We start from the raw sequence: 19,755 nt of genomic DNA on the forward strand, positions 1-19,755 counted from the left end.
ATCCTGGGAACTACAGACCAGTCAGCTTCACCTCAGTACCTGGAAAAATCATGCAGCAGGTCCTCAAGGAATCAATTCTGAAGCACTTAGAGGAAAGGAAAGTGATCAGGAACAGTCAGCATGGATTCACCAAGGGCAAGTCATGCATTATATTCACACTCATTAGCATATTTTCATAAAACCATATGGAGTGCAATGTCACAAAGATGAACAGTAAAAGAAGTTTATTGACAAAGCCCTGGCTGGGATGATTTAGTTGGGGATTGGTCCTGCTTTGAGCAGGGGGTTGGACTAGATGACCTCCTGAGGTCCCTTCCAACCCTGATATTCTATGATTCTATGAAATCCTACCTTTTATACTTAATAAAATCACTTTTGCTTATTAATTAACCCAGAGAAAGTAATTAATACCTTTAGGAGCAAACAGCTGTGCGTATCTCTCTATCAGTGTTATAGAGGGTGGACCATTTATGAGTTTACCCTGTATAAGCTTTATAAAGAGTAAAATGGATTTATTTGGGGTTTTGATCCCATTGGGAGCTGGGTGTCTGGGTGCTAGAGACAGGAGCACTTGCTAAGCTGTTTTCAGTTAAGTCTGCAGCTTTGAGGGCGCGCATTAGACTCTGGGTCTGTGTTGCAGCAGATTAGTGTATTTGGTTCAACAAGGCAGGGTTCTGAAGGCCCAAACTGGCCGAGAAAATGGGCTCAGCCCACAAAACAGAACAATCACCTAACTCAGTGACTCATTACCTTTTTAATGCCCTCATGTTACAACAGGAAGAAATATCGGTATCCCCCTTCCCAGCTAGCCTATGAGGAATTACTGGAGTACTGCTTCCAGTTTTGATGTCCACACTTTAAAAAGTATGATTACAAATTGGAAAGGGTCCAGAAAAGAGCTACAGGAACAATTTGAGGTCTGGCAAACCTGTCTTATAGCAAGTTACGAAAGGTGAACAAACCTCAATATTGATGCAAAATTCTTATAAACTTCCTTTTTATATTAAGTTGTTATGTACTTGTTTGCACTTTAATTGAATATTACAATATAGCCGCAAGTATGTTATAGCCAGGAAGCTTGAAATTATAATAATACCTCTATATGTTTGAAGTTGGTTATGTTATAAATGTTCACAGTGGTTAGAAAAATTCCAGGAGGTTTTCACTTCTGTCCCCAACAACAAGCAAATGTCAGGAAGATAACCTCTCCTTATCCATAAACCACGTTTAAAAAGAATGTTATATGACTTCAGAACAGCTGCAGTTTAAATTTCACCTTGCCTTATCATTCATACCATTTTCCTTTCTGATAGGTTTAAAAGATATATTGGATACTGAAATTTGTGCTTTGTACATAATATCTGATAGAAGTTTAATTGATATAACAAACATTGTAACTCTAATGTCAAATCAACCTAATATCCTTCTTTGACAGGGCAACAATCCTAGTAGATAGAAGGGAAGCAGTAGATGTGAGAAGAGAAGACTGAGGAGGGACATGACAGTCTTCAGGTATGTAAAATGTTGTCATAGAGGAGGGTGATAAATTGTTCTCCTTAACACTAAGGACAGGACAAAAAGTAGGGCGATGGGTAAATTGCAGCAAGGGAGATTTAGGTTAGACATTAGGAAAAACTTCCTGTCCAGGTAGTTAAACAATGCAACAGATTACCTAGGGCGGTTGTGGAATCTTCGTCACTAGAGGTTTATAAAAACAGGTTAAACACCTATCAGGTCTAGATAATACTTACTCCTGCCTCAGTACAGGGGACTGAGCTAGATGATCTATCAATGTCCCTTCCAGCCCTACATTTCTATGATTCTAAGGTTCTTGGGTCAAGAGTAGGGTTGCCAACCCTCCAGGATTTTCCTGGAGTCTCTAGGAATTAAAGATTCATTTTTAATTAAAGATTATGTCATGTGACGAAACCTCCAAGAGTACGTCCTACCAAAATTGGCAACCTGAGTCAAGAGACCATCCCCTAAGAGTGTCTTATTTAGATCAGAACATCTCCATTTGTACAAGATTCAAGTTTGATAATCCTTATCCTCAAGAAGACAAACCATGTAAAACATATATGTTTTAGGAATAGCCCCAGTTGTGAAAAGGAATGTAGGGTGTGTTGTCAGAGTAATAAATCTGGGTAAATCCACACACAAAGAATTTGAGAAATATCCTTGTTGAAAAGAAATTTATAATTACTCTAAAACTTCATTCAAAAAAACAATGAGGAAAAATATGTGTAGCTGGAAATGTTTGAACCTTTTCTTTATTTCTTAAATAGTGAATCATAGAATACCACGGTTGGAAGGGACCTCAGGAGATCATCTAGTCCAACCCCCTGCTCAAAGCAGGACCAATCCCCAATTTTTGCCCCAGATCCTAAATGGCCCCCTCAAGGATTGAATTCATAACCCTGGGTTTAGCAGGGCAATGCTCAAACCACTGAGCTAACACCTTTGTAAATGCATACTTGCAAATATGTCAACTAATATAAAGCTCCTACTATCATTATTATGTTTGCAGTGTTGTAGCCATGTGATCCCAGGATATTAGAGAGACAAGGTGGGTGAGATAATACCTGTTATTGGACCCACTTCTGTTGGTGAAAGAGTTAAGCTTTCAAGCTACAGAGCTCTTCTTCAGGTCTGAGAAAGGTACTCAAGAGTGTTACAGCTAAATACAAGATGGAACAGATTGTTTAGTTCTGTTAGTTTAGGATTTATCTACACTGGAACTTCATCGGCAAAACTTTTGTCGTTTAGGGGTGTTAAAAAAAACACACACCCCCAAACAACAAAAGTTTTACTGATGAAAAGCATTGGTGTGAACAGCACTTGGTTGGCAGGAGCACTCTCCTGCCGACAAAGCTGCTGCCACTCGTTGGAGGTGGCATATTTTTGTCAGCATGAGAGCTCTCTCCCGCCGACAAAGAGCAGTTACACTGCATGCCTTTTAGTGCACAACTGCAGCGACACAGCCGTGTCGCTAAAAGCTGCACAGTGCAGAAAAAGCCTTAGTTTAAGAGATATGCTAAGGGACCATTCAAGGGGAAGTGGCTCATTAACACTCCTGCAGTGCTACCCACAACACCCCACACAACACACCTTTCAAGATCAATGGGTCCTATACATACCTGTCACAACATGTGGTGTACCTCGCTCAGTGCACTAAATGCCCCAATAACAACTATGTGGGTGAAACGAGACAATCACTACACTATCAAATGAACTCACACAGAAAAATGGTAAAACAAGAAAGCCATATTACCCATGGGTGAGCACTTTTCCCAAAGTGATCACTCCATATCTGACCTATCAGTCCTCATCCTCAAAGGGAACCTGCACAACACTTTCAAAAGATGAGTCTCGGAATTTATATTCTTAACTTCGCTAGACACTAAAAATAATGGCCTTAATAAAGAGACTGGATTTATGGCTCATTACAACAATCTGTAACCCACTAAGAACATATCTACACTACAATCTTAAGTCGACCTATGTTAGGTCGACTTATAGCCACGGCAGTAATTACTGCGTGGACTGATGTCCAGACTACCCTCCTTCTGTCGGTGATGCATGTCCTCACAAGGAGCACTTCCACCGACTGAAGAGGGCTCTCAGCTCTACACAGCTCCCCTCCAAGAGCCCAACTGCCCCCTGGGCTTCTCACCTTCCCACACCCAGCCAGGAGTGGTGGGAAAGCCACCCGGGGCTTCTCACTTTGGGCAGGGAGATCTGCGCTTGGAGTCCAGTCGACTGCTGTGCTCCCAGTGGGGTGTGAGGAGCCAGGATCCTGCGGGGGCAGCAGGGCTCCCCACTGGGAGCAGAGATCCAGAGGGCAGCCCAAGCCAGGAGACCCCACAGCAGCCCAGCTTGGGAACTGGGAGCCAGTTTTCTTGTCAATTTCACAGCTCCAGCCAATGTAAGGAACGTGGTGTCTACACAGACACTGCTTTGCCCTAATTACACCGACATAAGCCCTACGCCATCGTAAGTGCCTAAATGGAAGCTGAGCCCATTTGAAAATCTGGCCACTTGTAGCCACCACACTATCTCCAGGTCCTGGGAGTGTTAAACTACCTAAGAACACTTGCTACCACTCATCACAAAGGTAAACAAACATTCTTTGGGTTGGGGCTTGTTTTATGATAGGACAGCATCAGAGCTTCCTATATTAAGATTGGCATAAACGGTATTGGGCGTCATTTATTATAGTGGTGAATAACTACAGATTTCCCACATCTCTGCAGCATGAGAGACATGGAGAGGAGTATGTTTTCAAATTGTTGTGTCGGATATACAAAGTAAATGGGAATCCTACAGCTAAACCCCTTCAGATAACACATCAAAACTGCATTCCCTGGAGAACAATGACATTCAATGGTGTTGTTTTCAGTATTATTAAAATAAAATTGGAATTAAATTAATGATTAGACCTAGTCATTACGTCAAACCAAGGCATTGAGAATTTCACCACTGTTTTAATACACAACACTGTGACCGAGAATTTTCTGATTAGCATTTAAAATATCTGCAATAACTCCACATGCAGAGTTTATAAATAATGTAGGATGAAATTTATCCCAATCCAGAGAGCACCACTTACATCCCACTTAAGCCTTATTTTGAGGGGTTAAATGAGCTTTCAGTAGTGCATAGTTCTTGAGCTGTTCCACTCTAAATAAATGAGCCTTTCCCATACACACACATCCCATTCTAAATTAATGCTCTTACCTTATCTTTATTTTCAGAGCCAGAAGCCTCAAGTTTGGTCCGAATCACAAACGGCGTTGATAATCTCAGAAGGACTCGTTCAAATGTGGCACTGACCTTCGGGGAAACTATCTCAAAGCAGTCCTGGAATTTCAATGTTTTGTGAGTGTCACATTTGAGCTGCTTCCTAAGGCCTTCCCCAAGCTGGAGCACCAGCATGTTTGGATCAAACATCAGATGGAAGGGGAAAGCTCTGCAGAAGGTGCTGATGCTTATCCTCAGGTCTGAGGGAGACTGCGATGATCCGAGTGGAAGTGCTTTTGTGATATTTGCATTTTCACGTTCTTTGATAACAAAAGTAAGACAGCTGCAATTACCTGGGTTTGACCCCTCTGCGTACAGTTTATCATTCGTGACTTGTTCCACATCCACTTCCAAACGGTAGATCTTCTTTGCTGCCGCCTTTATCATTCCCATCATTGCAAATCCAACAATATGATGAGGGTGAAAGTAGTGGAGCATGAGGTTGCCTTCGGGGAGCTCTTTGCATCGGAAAGAAGGGGATTCCAGAGTGGCCAGTCTTCCAAATGAAGTTCTAATGTGCTCCAGCAGAGCATCAAAGCCATTGAAGAAGTCCTGCAACGTGCCACCTAAAGCGCGAAGAACTCTTTCATTCTCATCAAAGCTGATATTGAAGAATTCCTCCCCAAATTTTTCTTGCATCTCCTCAAACTTCAGACCTACAGGGAAATGGTAAATATATGTCAACAATGTGGTGGGGTTGTTGTTGTGCAACATTTTTCCTTTTAATCTGTGTTTGTTTTGAGCTTCCCCCCAGCCACCAGATTATGATTTCTCCCTTATTCTAAAGGTTTCTTCATGAAGGATACCTGCTAGTGGGACTCCCATTTCCCTAGGGCAAAAGCTACCAGATTTCATTTGGTCTCTGTGGGTGACCCGAAGATGTCTGCATCACATTCTAGGCTGCTTTTTTTTTTTCCTGGCCATCTTCCTTCCTCACTCCCCAGTCCCATGTCCCGCTATCAGCCACAGTTTGTGATTCATGCACTTTTACCTTTTCTCATTCCAGTTAGAGCCCAGAGGACTACACTTTCCTCATGCTTTATGTCTCACACACAACCAAGTTATCTGACCACCCTTTGCAATGAGGATGACTAGACAGAACTTCCTTCAGAATTTTTTAGTACCACCTTTGAATTGGACAGTGGGATCACTACAGAGTAACACAAAATAGTTCTCCTTCTCCCTCATTGTCTTTGCAACAGTCCCAGTCCCCACTGAGTCAAAGACTGGGACTGGAAATCAAACCTTGGATTTCCACAGAACAATGGAAAACCCACAACTGGCCACTCAGATATACCTCTTCTGGCTGCATTTACTCTGCAACCATGAAGTAAGACAGTCTCAGAGACTGAAATGCTTTTCCTACACTGACCACTAGGGATTGCTAAAGAATAAGATGAAATAACCCCTTTCTCTGAATTGCTTGAAATTGAGAACAAGCTCCTGCAATGCTTCCAGGCTTAGCCACCTGGAAAAGTGTTTCTGCGGCAAAGGGTGAAGGGGCTAATGAGTCATTCACCGCTAACGTACTAGATCTTTCCATGTTCCCATCACAGAAACTCAAAAGGCTTTCATTTCTGAAAAGTGATGATACCAAACATTGCATGCAGGCAGTAAAATATCGCAGCAATAAAAAGATCCCAGACTAACAATGTACATCAAATGCTGCTTTGGTTTGCTAGTAACTATCTTAAAGGCAACTTTAGAAAATTCCATTTTAAGGTGACGACTAAACATTTTCATATCTCTACTATTTTCTAGGAATGCTCTTTTAAGCATTATTTGCATTTAATCAGTATATCAAACGCTGGAGTTACAATGTGCATAGCATGTGTGCGTCCAGTTGCTAGATCTGGTAGGATAATTTTCATGTGAATTATTAGAATATATACCCAGTGTAAGAGTGTGCAGAGAAAATAAATTCAACAAACAAAAAAATTTCCTCCAGTGCATCATTTTTATTAAATGTAACACATACTAGTTAAATCCATGACAGCTGGTTCTAATTATTCCAATAGAAATGAAGGACATAGTCATTTATTTCCTAAGGGTACAAGTCAGATCTTCATTATAATACATATTCAACATGTCTTATGCTATCTTCAGTAAAATACCAGTGGATCTCTGAAGACCATTACATCATTTGTTTGGATAGCTCATAGGCTTCTGAACTTGGAAGAACCATGTAATTAAAATAGTTTTATGCCCAGAGACATGAGAACAGCAGAAGTTATTAATCTATTGTTTGCAGAACAAAACTTTGATAATAATCTCAAAGAAGTGTTTGAGTAAGCACATGGCTATAATTATAACAACTAGAGCCCCGGAAATTACTGATTTTTCAGTTTGCTGGAAATTCTGAAAATTAAACAAAAAAATCATTTTAGATTCACCCAAAATTGAAGTTTTTCAAAATTTTCAGCAAATCAAAAAGTTCAAAAAAAAAAAGTATTGTGGGTCAAACAAAATGTTATGTTTGACTCAGAGTGAAACTGTTTCTATTTCAGACTTTTAAAAAAAATAACTGAAGGGAATATAGAAACAAAAATTCTTTTAAAAAGATAAAAAATGAAATGTTTCATTTTAAAAATGTTAAAAGGAAACATTTCAACTTTTTCAGTTTTTTTTTTGTCCTACACAAACAATTTGGCAGAACCCAATACAAATTTATGAAACATTTTGGTGTTGCCAAAGACAGTTTCAGACAAAAAATTTTGCCCAGTTCTACTGATGTTTGGTATTTACACAGCACCCTTCATCCAAACTGATTTACAAACTATATGTAGTGATCTTTTTGCCCACATCCGGGATGTGACTTGAGTTTAAAAGCTCTTAATATGGCACAACAGCTCAAGACAGAACATAAAGAAAAATAACTTATGCAGGAAAATTAACAGGATACATTTAGGTAGGTAGCAGAATATAATTATTCATATTGGCATTTGGCCAGAATACCTGGGTTGAAAGCCCTACTCTTCCAAAAAATATCATGGGACCTTTTATAACCACAAGTGGTCAGAACTGTGGTTTTATGGATAATCCAAAAGAGAGTACCTCAGTAGTACAATGCCTCCTAGTAGAGGAAAGGGTGTCAGTCACTGAATCACCACCGGTTTCAGAGTAACAGCCGTGTTAGTCTGTATTCGCAAAAAGAAAAGGAGTACTTGTGGCACCTTAGAGACTAACCCATTTATTTGAGCATAAGCTGTCGTGAGCTACAGCTCACTTCATGGGATGAAGCTGTAGCTCACGACAGCTTATGCTCAAATAAATGGGTTAGTCTCTAAGGTGAATCACCACCATTACTTTTGCAGAGCACAGGACTCTAACATCTTCCAGCCAAGTACCAACCCCAGCCAATGTGGGTTATTTTATGAAATTAGGTTCAGTGATATGGCCACAGGATATGCCATTACCTTTTTAAACATTTTAGGCATTAATCAGTGGAGTTACACCTGCTCCACTAGAGTAGCATAGCAGTGAATCAGACATAGAAAAACAGAAGTGACCAAACTGGATCAGATCAGTGGTTTTTCTAATCCAGAATTTTGTCTGACAATGCCCATGACCAGATGCTTTACAGAAGGGTGAAAGAGTAGCAGCCGTCTTAGTCTGTATCCTCAAAAAGAAAAGGAGTACTTGTGGCACCTTAGAGACTAACCAATTTATTTGAGCATAAGCTTTCATGAGCTACAGCTCACTTCAGCTGTAGCTCACGGAAGCTTATGCTCAAATAAATTTGTTAGTCTCTAAGGTGCCACAAGTCCTCCTTTTTGCTTTTTAGAAGGGTGAAAGAAACCCTGAAGAGGCAGGTATGGAATATCCCACCCATAGAGAAAGTTTCTTCCTAATCCCCATGAATTACAAACCGATTTATACCCTGAAGCATGAGGGTTTATATCTTGTTCAATTTTTTTATTACTATTTTTTTTTACAATTTACTATTGTAATGCAGAGAAACAAGGTGGGTGAGGTAATATCTTTTATTGGACCAACTTCTATTGGTGAAAGACAAGCTTCTGAGCTACACAGAACTCTTCTTTAGGTAACACAAATTGTATTGTAATTCTGGATGTTCTCATTATCAAAAAACAATTATCATCCCATTTTCAGTCATACTAAGCTCTTAGCCTTTGTGATATCTGGTGGCATGGAGTTCCACAGGCTATTTCTGCCTTGTATGATTAAGTATTTTCTTTTAGTACTTTTAACTCTACCACTTTTCTATTTTGCTGAACATCCCCTTGCTCTTGCAATCCACCTACCATCTCTATAAAGTTTATTTTTTTGTTTCTCTTTACCTCATCCCCTCTTATTCATTTCCTGTATAAAGAGTCTTAGTTATTTTCACTCTCTCTCAAATGGATTTTTTTCCCCAGCCTGTTAAATATGTTTAGGTATAAAAAAGGAAACACTAGCACCATTGTTAGAAGCACAGAAATTGCCATACCAGATCAAATCAATGGTCCATCTGCCAAGGCATTCTATCTCAACAGTGGCTAGTACCAGATGCTTGAGAGAAACTGTATAATCTAATGGCCAATTATGCAATAACAAGCTCTGGGGGAAGCTTCTCCCTAGCTGCAACAATTAGTGCTTGGCTGCTATCCCGCAATAAGAGGATAGTAGTAGGTCTGTGGATATTTTATTATTAATATAAAAGACTGATTTAATAAATATTCCTCCTAAACATTTTTTTCAGAATCTGAGTTGCAATATTTTGAGAATCCTACAAGTTAATTGGATGTTATATCAACAAGTATCTACATTATTCGTTGCCATTCAATTAAACTAAGTATCTCCCATTCTTTTTCTTCTATTTTGAGAATCTTTTCTCTCTCTTCTCATAGTCTTTCTGTGATTGTTCATTTTTACCATCTTTCGCTGATCCTTTTACATTTCAACTACAATATTTTTGCAGGGGAATGTCCAAAATTGAATACAGTGTTTGAGGTATGAGCATACCATCTATTTATATAAAGTCATTTGTCAGATCTTCAGTGTTATTCTCTGTCCCTTTCTTAACATAATCTAACATAAAAAAAATCCCAGCATACAAGCTCTTCAGAATCAATGAGAAGGTGAAAGATGTGATCAAAACAACAAAATACCCTTGGATTCAGCTACAGATCATATTGAAGCAACTATAATCCATCTAATTATTCCTGTAGAGTGAACCAAGGAGACAACAGCAGCCAATAGTACATTGGTATATATTAGCACGTACTATCTGGGATATCCCTTAAGAGAATTGAAGTGTCATCTAGTGAATGGTATAGGTGAGATACAATTAGCAGTTCTAACATTCATATCATGAACAAAAGACGAGGTTCTGTCCCCCTGGGTGTAACAAAAGTTTCCTTAATGAAGCACATTTTCAGTAAATATTTAGTATCCCCTTCATAACACAACTCTCTTCTGCTTTTATCTGATGGTGGTTTAGGCAGAAGTTGAAGATTCCAGGACACCATTTAAAAACACTAGGAAAAACTAATATTTTAACCAACATTCACTCTCTCAATAAAACAGATTCCGATGGGTGTAGGACACACCTGAGTGCTTACTAGCTGATCAATTGGCCTCTAAATGACAGTATGACCTATATCTAATTAATCTGTGAAGTACTTTGGCATAACTTGAGTATAAAGAGAAATTCTGTATCAAATGGAGGAAGCTGGACAATAGTTTTTAAATGGTCATTTTTATTGGTTGCATATAACCATAGTAAAATCATTTTATATCTTTACATACAGCTTTGGCACAGCTGTAAAACTGTACTACAACTTACTTTGTAGAGCTATATATATTATCTAGATACTTTGTACAATTTAATAAACTAAAAAATGAAATTTACATAAATAGAAAAGGTTGGTTAAAAAGTTTTACCCACATGTGCTTCCCTGTAATATTTGCTTTACCTGTGTTTATATAGAAAATAATATTTTTTCTAATAATGTTTAAAATGTAGTTCTACTCTAACAAGTGACTAAAAATAACATCATGATCACTGCCTCTCAATGAGTTCCAGACTACAAGCAAAAAGATTTTCCCTACCCCACTCACTATCAGCTCTGGAAATTCAACCTGATAGCCTAGAAATAAACTGTTATTTTCTTCCCACACATTTTTCAGTAACAGAGGTTCTGCAAGCCAAAGCAGGCCCCCTGCAACACCAGAGCAACTCCACTATCTTCAGTGTATGCTGTCATTCACACATGGGGAAGCCTATTGCTTAAATAGGTCTGCACAGGTGTAACTGACTGGAACTTGAGAACAGTGTGTTGATAATGCTCAGACATGAATAGAATCCAATTCATTCCCATTCAGCTATGTTGCCTCTGCAGGGCAAATAGGAATAAGCAAACAAACTTATTTTTGTCATTTCAGTAAGCAAATATGTCTCTAAATACATAAAGAGAATTCATCTGCTGGCCTAAAAGTTACCAGTTTTTAGTGTAGAAGCATACTTTACTGACATCCCAAAAGGCTTCTCCTGTTTCCTCGAATATATAAAATGTCTTGTATTTTATTTACTGACCTTTGACAAGTTGTTATGTATATCACAATCTTTAACTACTCTTAACTATTGGCAGTTTCTCCTCTTTTTAATAATACACAGTACTACAGCATCCAGTGGGGCTTGTAATTCAAGTGTATCTATTATTCTTTTCAAAGTAGCAGCCGTGTTAGTATCCACAAAAAGAAAAGGAGGACTTGTGGCACCTTAGAGACTAACAAATTTATTTGAGCATAAGCTTTTGTGAGCTACAGCTCACTTCATCAGATGCATGTAGTGGAAAACAAGTACTCCTTTTATTAGTCTTTTAATTACCAAGACATTTTTATGTATCAACTCCGATTCTGTTGCTCCAGTTTGTTCAATTTGCTATTGCTATTATTAAATGCTTATATTATAGTAGCACCTAGAGTCTCTGATTTGGATTGGGGTTCCAGTATGTTAGGCACTGGTAAGTATCAGTAAACACAGAATTACCTTGAAGCGTTTGCAGTCTGAGATCAATTGTTATACCCATATGCACATTTCTGATATAGAGTTGCTAATTTCAGCAATTACATTAATTCAGTAATTATATAAATAATTTTGTCTATTTTACTTATATATTGTCAGTGTGGTGCATCATCTGCACAATTCTTGAGCTCTGTACAGAATCTGAATGCAGGAGCAAACCCCATCTGTTTCTAAAACACATTGATTTTGACACACCATTTGATATCTGTTTCTCTTTATAATGACAGGTTTCAGAGTAACAGCCGCGTTAGTCTGTATTTGCAAAAAGAAAAGGAGTACTTGTGGCACCTTAGAGACTAACCAATTTATTTGAGCATAAGCTTTCGTGAGCTACAGCTCACTTCATCGGATGCATACTGTGGAAAGTACAGCAGATGTTTTTATACACACAAACCATGAAAAAATGGGTGATTATCACTACAAAAGGTTTTCTCTCCCCCACCCCACTCTCCTGCTGGTAATAGCTTATGTAAAGTGATCACTCTCCTTACAATGTGTATGATAATCAAGGTGGGCCATTTCCAGCACAAATCCAGGGTTTAACAAGAACCTGTGAGGAAGGGTGGGGGTGGGTAGGAAAAAACAAGGGTAAATAGGTTACCTTGCATAATGACTTAGCCACTCCCAGTCTCTATTCAAGCCTAAGTTAATTGTATCCAGTTTGCAAATGAATTCCAATTCAGCAGTCTCTCGCTGGAGTCTGGATTTGACACACCCCTGGAACCCCAACCTGGGATATTCTATCTACTACCCAAGATCTATAAATCTGGAAATCCTGGGCGCCCCATCATCTCAGGCATTGGCACCCTGACAGCAGGATTGTCTGGCTATGTAGACTCCCTCCTCAGGCCCTACACTACCAGCACTCCCAGCTACCTTCGAGACACCACTGACTTCCTGAGGAAACTACAGTCCATCGGTGATCTTCCTGATAACACCATCCTGGCCACTATGGACATAGAAGCCCTCTACACGAACATTCCACACAAAGATGGACTACAAGCCGTCAAGAACACTATCCCCGATAATATCACGGCTAACCTGGTGGCTGAACTTTGTGACTTTGTCCTTACCCATAACTATTTTACATTTGGGGACAATGTATACCTTCAAATCAGTGGCACTGCTATGGGTACCCGCATGGCCCCACAGTATGCCAACATTTTTATGGCTGACTTAGAACAACGCTTCCTCAGCTCTCGTCCCCTAATGCCCCTACTCTACTTGCGCTATATTGATGACATCTTCATCATCTGGACACATGGAAAAGAAGCCCTTGAGGAATTCCACCATGACTTCAACAATTTCCATCCCACCATCAACCTCAGCCTGGTCCAGTCCACACAAGAGATCCACTTCCTGGACTCTACAGTGCTAATAAATGATGGTCACATAAACACCACCCTATACCGGAAACCTACTGACCGCTATTCCTACCTACATGCCTCCAGTTTTCACCCTGACCACACCACACGATCCATTGTCTGTAGCCAAACTCTGAAATACAACCGCATTTGCTCCAACCCCTCAGACAGAGGCAAACACCTACAAGATCTCTATCAAGCATTCTTACAACTACAATACCCACCTGCTAAAGTGAAGAAACAGATTGACAGAGCCAGAAGAGTTCCCAGAAGTCACCTACTACAGGACAGGCTTAACAAAGAAAATAACAGAATGCCACTAGCTGTCACCTTCAGCCCCCAACTAAAACCCCTCCAACGCATTATCAAGGATCTACAACCTATCCTGAAGGATGACCCAACACTCTCACAAATCTTGGGAGACAGGCCAGTCCTTGCCTACAGACAGCCCCACAACCTGAAGTGAATACTCACCAGCAACCACATACCACACAACAGAACCACTAACCCAGGAACCTATCCTTGCAACAAAACCCGTTGCCAACTGTGCCCACATATCTATTCAGGGGACACCATCACAGGGCCTAATAACATCAGCCACACTGTCAGAGGCTCGTTCACCTGCACATCTACCAATGTGACATATGCCATCACGTGCCAGCAATGCCCCTCTGCCATGTACATTGGCCAAACTGGACAGTCTCTACGTCAAAGAATAAATGGACACAAATCAGATGTCAAGAATTATAACATTCATAAACCAGTTGGAGAACACTTCAATCTCTCTGGTCACGCGATTACAGACATGAAATTACATGCGATATTACAACAGAAAAACTTCAAATCCAGACTCCAGCGAGAGACTGCTGAATTGGAATTCATTTGCAAATTGGATACAATTAACTTAGGCTTGAATAGAGACTGGGAGTGGCTAAGTCATTATGCAAGGTAACCTATTTCCCCTTGTTTTTTCCTCCTCCCCCCCCCCAGACGTTCTTGTTAAACCCTGGATTTGTGCTGGAAATGGCCCACCTTGATTATCATACACTTTGTAAGGAGAGTGATCACTTTACATAAGCTATTACCAGCAGGAGAGTGGGGTGGGGGGAGAGAAAACCTTTTGTAGTGATAATCACCCATTTTTTCATGATTTGTGTGTATAAAAACGTCTTCTGTACTTTCCACAGTATGCATCCGATGAAGTGAGCTGTAGCTCACGAAAGCTTATGCTCAGATAAATTGGTTAGTCTCTAAGGTGCCACAAGTACTCCTTTTCTGTTTCCCTTTAGACTGTTTACAACATTTTTTTAACAATTTAACTCAGTTAGGATTTGCTTCCTGGGGTGCATCCAGATCTTAGCACAAGGAAGATGATGCTGAAGATATATATAGTGTTTTGAGCGCATGAAGTTACTCGCTTAAAATTGACTGATCAGTCCATTATTTAACTTTCTCTCACAATACAAAAACAAGGGGATACTCAATAAAATTAAAAGACAGTAAATTTAGAACAAATGGGAAATATTTACAATGTATCAAATATGCATGTCACAGAGGAGTCATTGACTCATGCTGTGGACTTTTTTTAAGAACATAATTACAGTGGATTTTTAGTTGCTTATTTTTTTAAAAGATAAACAGAATTGTTGCCAGTACAAATTATTTCCAGGTCTTTTGTTTGAGGCTGTTTATTGATCATTCATATAGTGCAGATAGCTTCTAGCAAGATCAGGTGCTTATACAGCATGTCTAATGCAGATCATTGGCCCTCAACCTTTCCAGACTACTGTGCCCTTTCAGGAGTCTGATTTGTCTTGAGCATCCTCAAGTTTCACCTCACTTAAAAACTACTTGCTTACAAAATCAGACATAAAAATACAGAAGTGTCCCAGCACACTGTTACTGAAAAATTGCTGACTTTCTCATTTTTACCATATAATTATTAAATAAATCAATTGGAATATAAATATTGTACTTGCATTTCAGAGTATAGTATATAGAGCAGTATAAACAAGTCATTGTCAGTATGAAATTTTAGTTTGTACTGATCTCGCTAGTGCTTTTTATGTAGCCTGTTGTAAAATGAGGCTAATACCTAGATTAGTTGATGTACTTCCTAGAAGACTTCTGAGTGTCCCCCAGGGGTACACGTACCCCTGGTTGAGAACTAGTGGTTAGATGTTACACAGTGTAAATAAGCAGTGATGTTTTCAAAAAGATGCAAATGTAAGTGAGGTGCCCAACTTCCATTAAAAGCCAACAGGATCTGGTCACCTGTCATTTCTCTCTCGATAAAGGCTGCACAAAAACACTCATTTTTACTTGTCAAGTATTCACATTTGAAAATAGATTTTTGCAAATGTTCATTAATTAGATCGAAGGTTAAATTTCATCACTTCCAGCAGCCAACACAACTATTAATGGTGGCGACATTCCACACATTTAGCAAAGTTGCAAATATGTTCCAAGAAAAATATTGTCAACTTCCAATGCAAAAATATGATTTCTGTTTGCAGAAACTGCCTTTCATTTTTGCAAAGAACTGAAGAGACAGTGAAAACTTTCCCTCTTTCGCAAAACCCGTAACAACTGTGTGATGGGAGAGGAGAGGAGTTGTTCTTCATTGTGTTTGTACACAATGAGAAAATTTTTGCATAACTTTCTATTCAGATTGTGTTAGGGCATAAGAAATAAAGTGAAGTGTAACAGTTCAGAAATTTTTACAAGAGCGCTAGTCAAATAAGAGAACTAGGTATTTCCCCATTATATAACACATGCCTTCAGCACAGTCTTCTTGGAATGTTTCCCCAGTGACCATCTTTTTGTTCTGTGTTTATACAGCACCTAGCACAATGGGCTACTGCTCCATGACTAGAGCTTCTAGGTGTTACAGTCATACAAATAACAAATACTAATAATCACCTCTGAGAAAAACATGGCAGCAGAGTACAGGGTGTTCTCAGTAGTAAGACCGTGCTTCTGAAATTCACTTCCCCAGGTAGAAGTTTGAGCCTCCATGTGGTCACTTTTAGAGCACAGAGTAAAACAAGCTTTTGGTCCATATTTTCCAATAGCTACAGATTTAAATTCCTGCTATCCCCTTCTCTGATTCTCTCAGGTTAGAAAGTTCAGTGCTGTCATGAGTCATACAGTGCATTGCCATATTTTGGAGATATGTTTGGTCTTAATCTAAGCCATGTAAAATTATTTATTTGTATTAACGTATTGGCTAGCAGTTCCAGACAAGACCTGGGCCTTGTTCCACTAGGTGCTCTAGGGAAAATAGTATGAGAAAGTCCTGCCTCAAGGAACTTATAACCCACATAGAGAGGACAGACAGGTGTTACAGGGTAAAGGTTAAAGAAAGGAAGTATTATCCCCATTTTACAGATAGGGAATTGAGGCACAGAGAGATTCAGTGACATGACATGCAACACCCACAAGACAGATTTACATCAAGATTAGCCAGCGAGGTGTTGATGGGCCATTAAGGAGAATCAACTCTTCCAGTGCCCCTCCTGAGGATGCCTCAGATAGTATATGGCCAAGGAGGCCCAGTGACTCAGTAGGGCACGTGGAACATGTGATGCATAGCTCCATGTTTGAGCCAGTATTTTTCCATGCACATGGACAGGGGGTATAAATTGGAGACGGTGACATCACCTTCTTGCCTCATGCCTCCCCCACACCTCTGGACTGTGATTTCTAAACCTTTAGTTTTTAGTTTACTAAAGGATTGGCTACCTGCATGAGTTTTGGGTGAGATCCTGAAGTATATTTTGGTGAGTGGCTGGTTCTTTGGAGCTGGAAGAACCTAATGTGAGATTAATTTTGGTGTTAATGGCCTTTCATCATAAAGTCCGGTTTGCCTGTGTGGCACATGAGGGGCTAGAGGCCCTGAAGGGGACAGTCTGTGGCTTCATAATAACTAGTATAGTATTTTGAAAGCACACATTTGTTACTGACTTGGTGAAATCTTATGATCAATCTTATACCACCAGTTTGGGGTATACGCCCTGACCTGAGATTATCTCTTAGCCATGTCCCATACCAGGCAGCGTGATGCCTTTATGCCTCTGGTGTGACGCAGGAGTAAAACAACTGATGTCAATGGAGTTGCCTCAGTGTAAAATCAGTGAGGGCAAGAGGAGAATCGGGTCCTTTTATTACAGATTGACTGCTTTACACTGTTAGTGACAGCTTACTAAGGGAAAAATTCCAGTATTCATACAGTATAAATTACACCCACAAAGCTGAACGCATATCTTATCAAACATCACTGTTCTGTGAATAGTGTAAGTACCAAGACAACAAAGTGAGGCATTTGTCCACTATCTCCCAGGTCTACTGACGATCTCAGTGTTCGCTGTGTTTTGTCAAGGAACACAGAATGAGAATTTGAGAGTCAGTGGGTCAGGAGCGGTGAATCATACTGAAGTATTCACAAGTAAGATAGAATAGGTACCTTTAAGAAAGGGCTTTGTTCCATTACTACAAATGGAAGCCAAAGTTCCAGGGTCTTCTGTATCAAATCTGGATGTAAGGACTGAAGTCAAAACGATAACCTAGATATAATTGTCCATGCAACCCACGCTAGCAGATATTGACCTCTAGCATAAACAGGCACAACCCCTGGGTTGCATGAAGTATAACAGAGTGCCAGATGGGTAATCTTTATTATAAATTAAATAAAATGAGAGCAGAATTTGAATTAACATTTGTTTAAATACCATCACACCACTCAAGTCTTCTGTCTCAACAATGTCATAATAAGATCAATTGTACTGATTACACACCTCAGTGCTTATTTCCCATTTGTATAAAGCAGTCTCTCATTATTCCTTATTCATCCAGGAAAACAACTGTCACATATAGAACTGAGAACTAATTAAGCAGCCTTCATTAACAGTCTGGCTGTTGTAACACAAAGTAAGTCTTAAATGCTGATATTCCTTCCTAAATTCATGCCATTGGATGAGGAGAAGGAAGAAAGTGTTTATTAATAATTACCTTTAGAATTTACCTTAAATTTAAAATTTCTTGTCCTAAACTCAACTTCAAATTTAAAAAAAAAATGAAGATTTCCTAATAGTAACTTCCTCCCACCTTATTTAATAATTGGGTTTTTTAAATGTACCTTTCACTCAGACCAGCATAGTTCCCTGAAGAAAACAGATATTTAGGCCCCATGATCTGCTCAGTACAGATCCCTGCATCCGCTGCAGCTCCTGGGCCCACACTATTAGATTGTGTTTTATGATCAAGGCCTCAGACATTATTTTAAGAACACACAAACAAGTATTCATAACCAATTTTAAACGCACACAGACTTGATAGACCATGAGAGCTGTAGTTTCATAGTGAAAATAAGTATAGAGTTTTTAGTCTGGCCTCTCACAATATTATTATGTATGTGTTTATAATATTATAAAGAGAGATTCCTCTGCATGAGTCAAGAAGATGTGTACAATGGATGATTTTGAAAGGGTAAGGACTCAACTATTTAACAATAAAAGCGAAAAAAATCACTTTACATAATACTGCATTGTATATTTTTGTGATATCATTAATTCTGAAAAATCCCGGAGCACTTTTGGCCCAGTTCTACAAGGTGCTGAGTGCCTGCTCTCTTCTCATTAACTTCAGCAGGAATTAAGGGCACTGAGAACCTCTCAGCAGGCACTCAGCACCTTGCCTGGTAAGGGTCCGAATGAAGAGGAAGCACGTCGACCATCAGTAAAATACAGCCATCTCTTAGATGGAACATATCCACTATTTTACAGTGCACACCAACCCTGTACAACAGTTTGAGACAGAAGAGGAAGACAAATGGTTACTCCAACTGCAAGAGGGATTTTAGTTAAGCAGAATGTAATAACCCAGACTGGAATGCAGCTAGAATACTAGAGTTAATACCAGTTCTCTTGAAAAGAGGGTAATGAGATCTTTAATTATCACACAAGGTCAGGACTTCAATTTTATGCTGTCCTTGGGATGAGAAATCTCCAGCCACATAATCTCCTGAAAATGGACCCTGTTCAGGCTTTTGTTCATTACCAAGCGAAAGGGAAACTATTAAGTGCTAAGAATGCAACCTGTTATGCCCCTTACCCCCATCTCCTGCAGCACCTCGGGATTTCCTTGGAGGACTCTCAAACAGTACTAGCAAGGCCCAAGAGTGCTTAGATTACAAGACTTCATAGAAAATATAGCCCCAGGTACCATAAGTGCAGTACTGAAAATTCAGAAATCATCTAACGCTAGTAAGATGCTTTAAAGAAATAATAATAATGAACAATACTTAGCACTGAGAGTATTTTCTATGCATAGATCAGTAACAGTGCAATTTTAAGGTGGTTAAATAACTCATATGCAAATTCACTGCAAGACAAATTTCAGAGCAAATTTATCGTTGATTTCTATATCCTGTATATATAAACACAAGGGTTTATAATGTCAGCTGTGATACTACCATGACTAAAAAATCAGTAGTAAGTATTACTTGTAGCAATGATAAATAATAATTAGCACTTTATATCTTCAAAGCGCTATTAAAATTAG

General features: G+C 39.3%; 2 protein-coding genes across 2 annotated transcripts in view; both read right to left on the reverse strand.

Annotated features, from left to right (window-relative positions):
* Nucleotides 1–19,755, reverse strand: part of MSANTD4 (Myb/SANT DNA binding domain containing 4 with coiled-coils) — an 804,538-nt gene that overhangs the window by 672,762 nt on the left and 112,021 nt on the right. The gene's annotated exons all lie outside the window — the stretch shown is intronic.
* GUCY1A2 (guanylate cyclase 1 soluble subunit alpha 2) overlaps nt 1–19,755 on the reverse strand; it is a 275,143-nt gene that overhangs the window by 229,140 nt on the left and 26,248 nt on the right. The window contains exon 4 of the mRNA XM_073320048.1: nt 4,738–5,456. Coding sequence (XP_073176149.1) covers nt 4,738–5,456 — 719 coding nt within the window. The remainder of the gene's footprint in view (nt 1–4,737; nt 5,457–19,755) is intronic.

The sequence above is a fragment of the Lepidochelys kempii genome, chromosome 1, assembly GCF_965140265.1.
Source record: "Lepidochelys kempii isolate rLepKem1 chromosome 1, rLepKem1.hap2, whole genome shotgun sequence".
NCBI classification, from domain to species: domain Eukaryota; kingdom Metazoa; phylum Chordata; order Testudines; family Cheloniidae; genus Lepidochelys; species Lepidochelys kempii.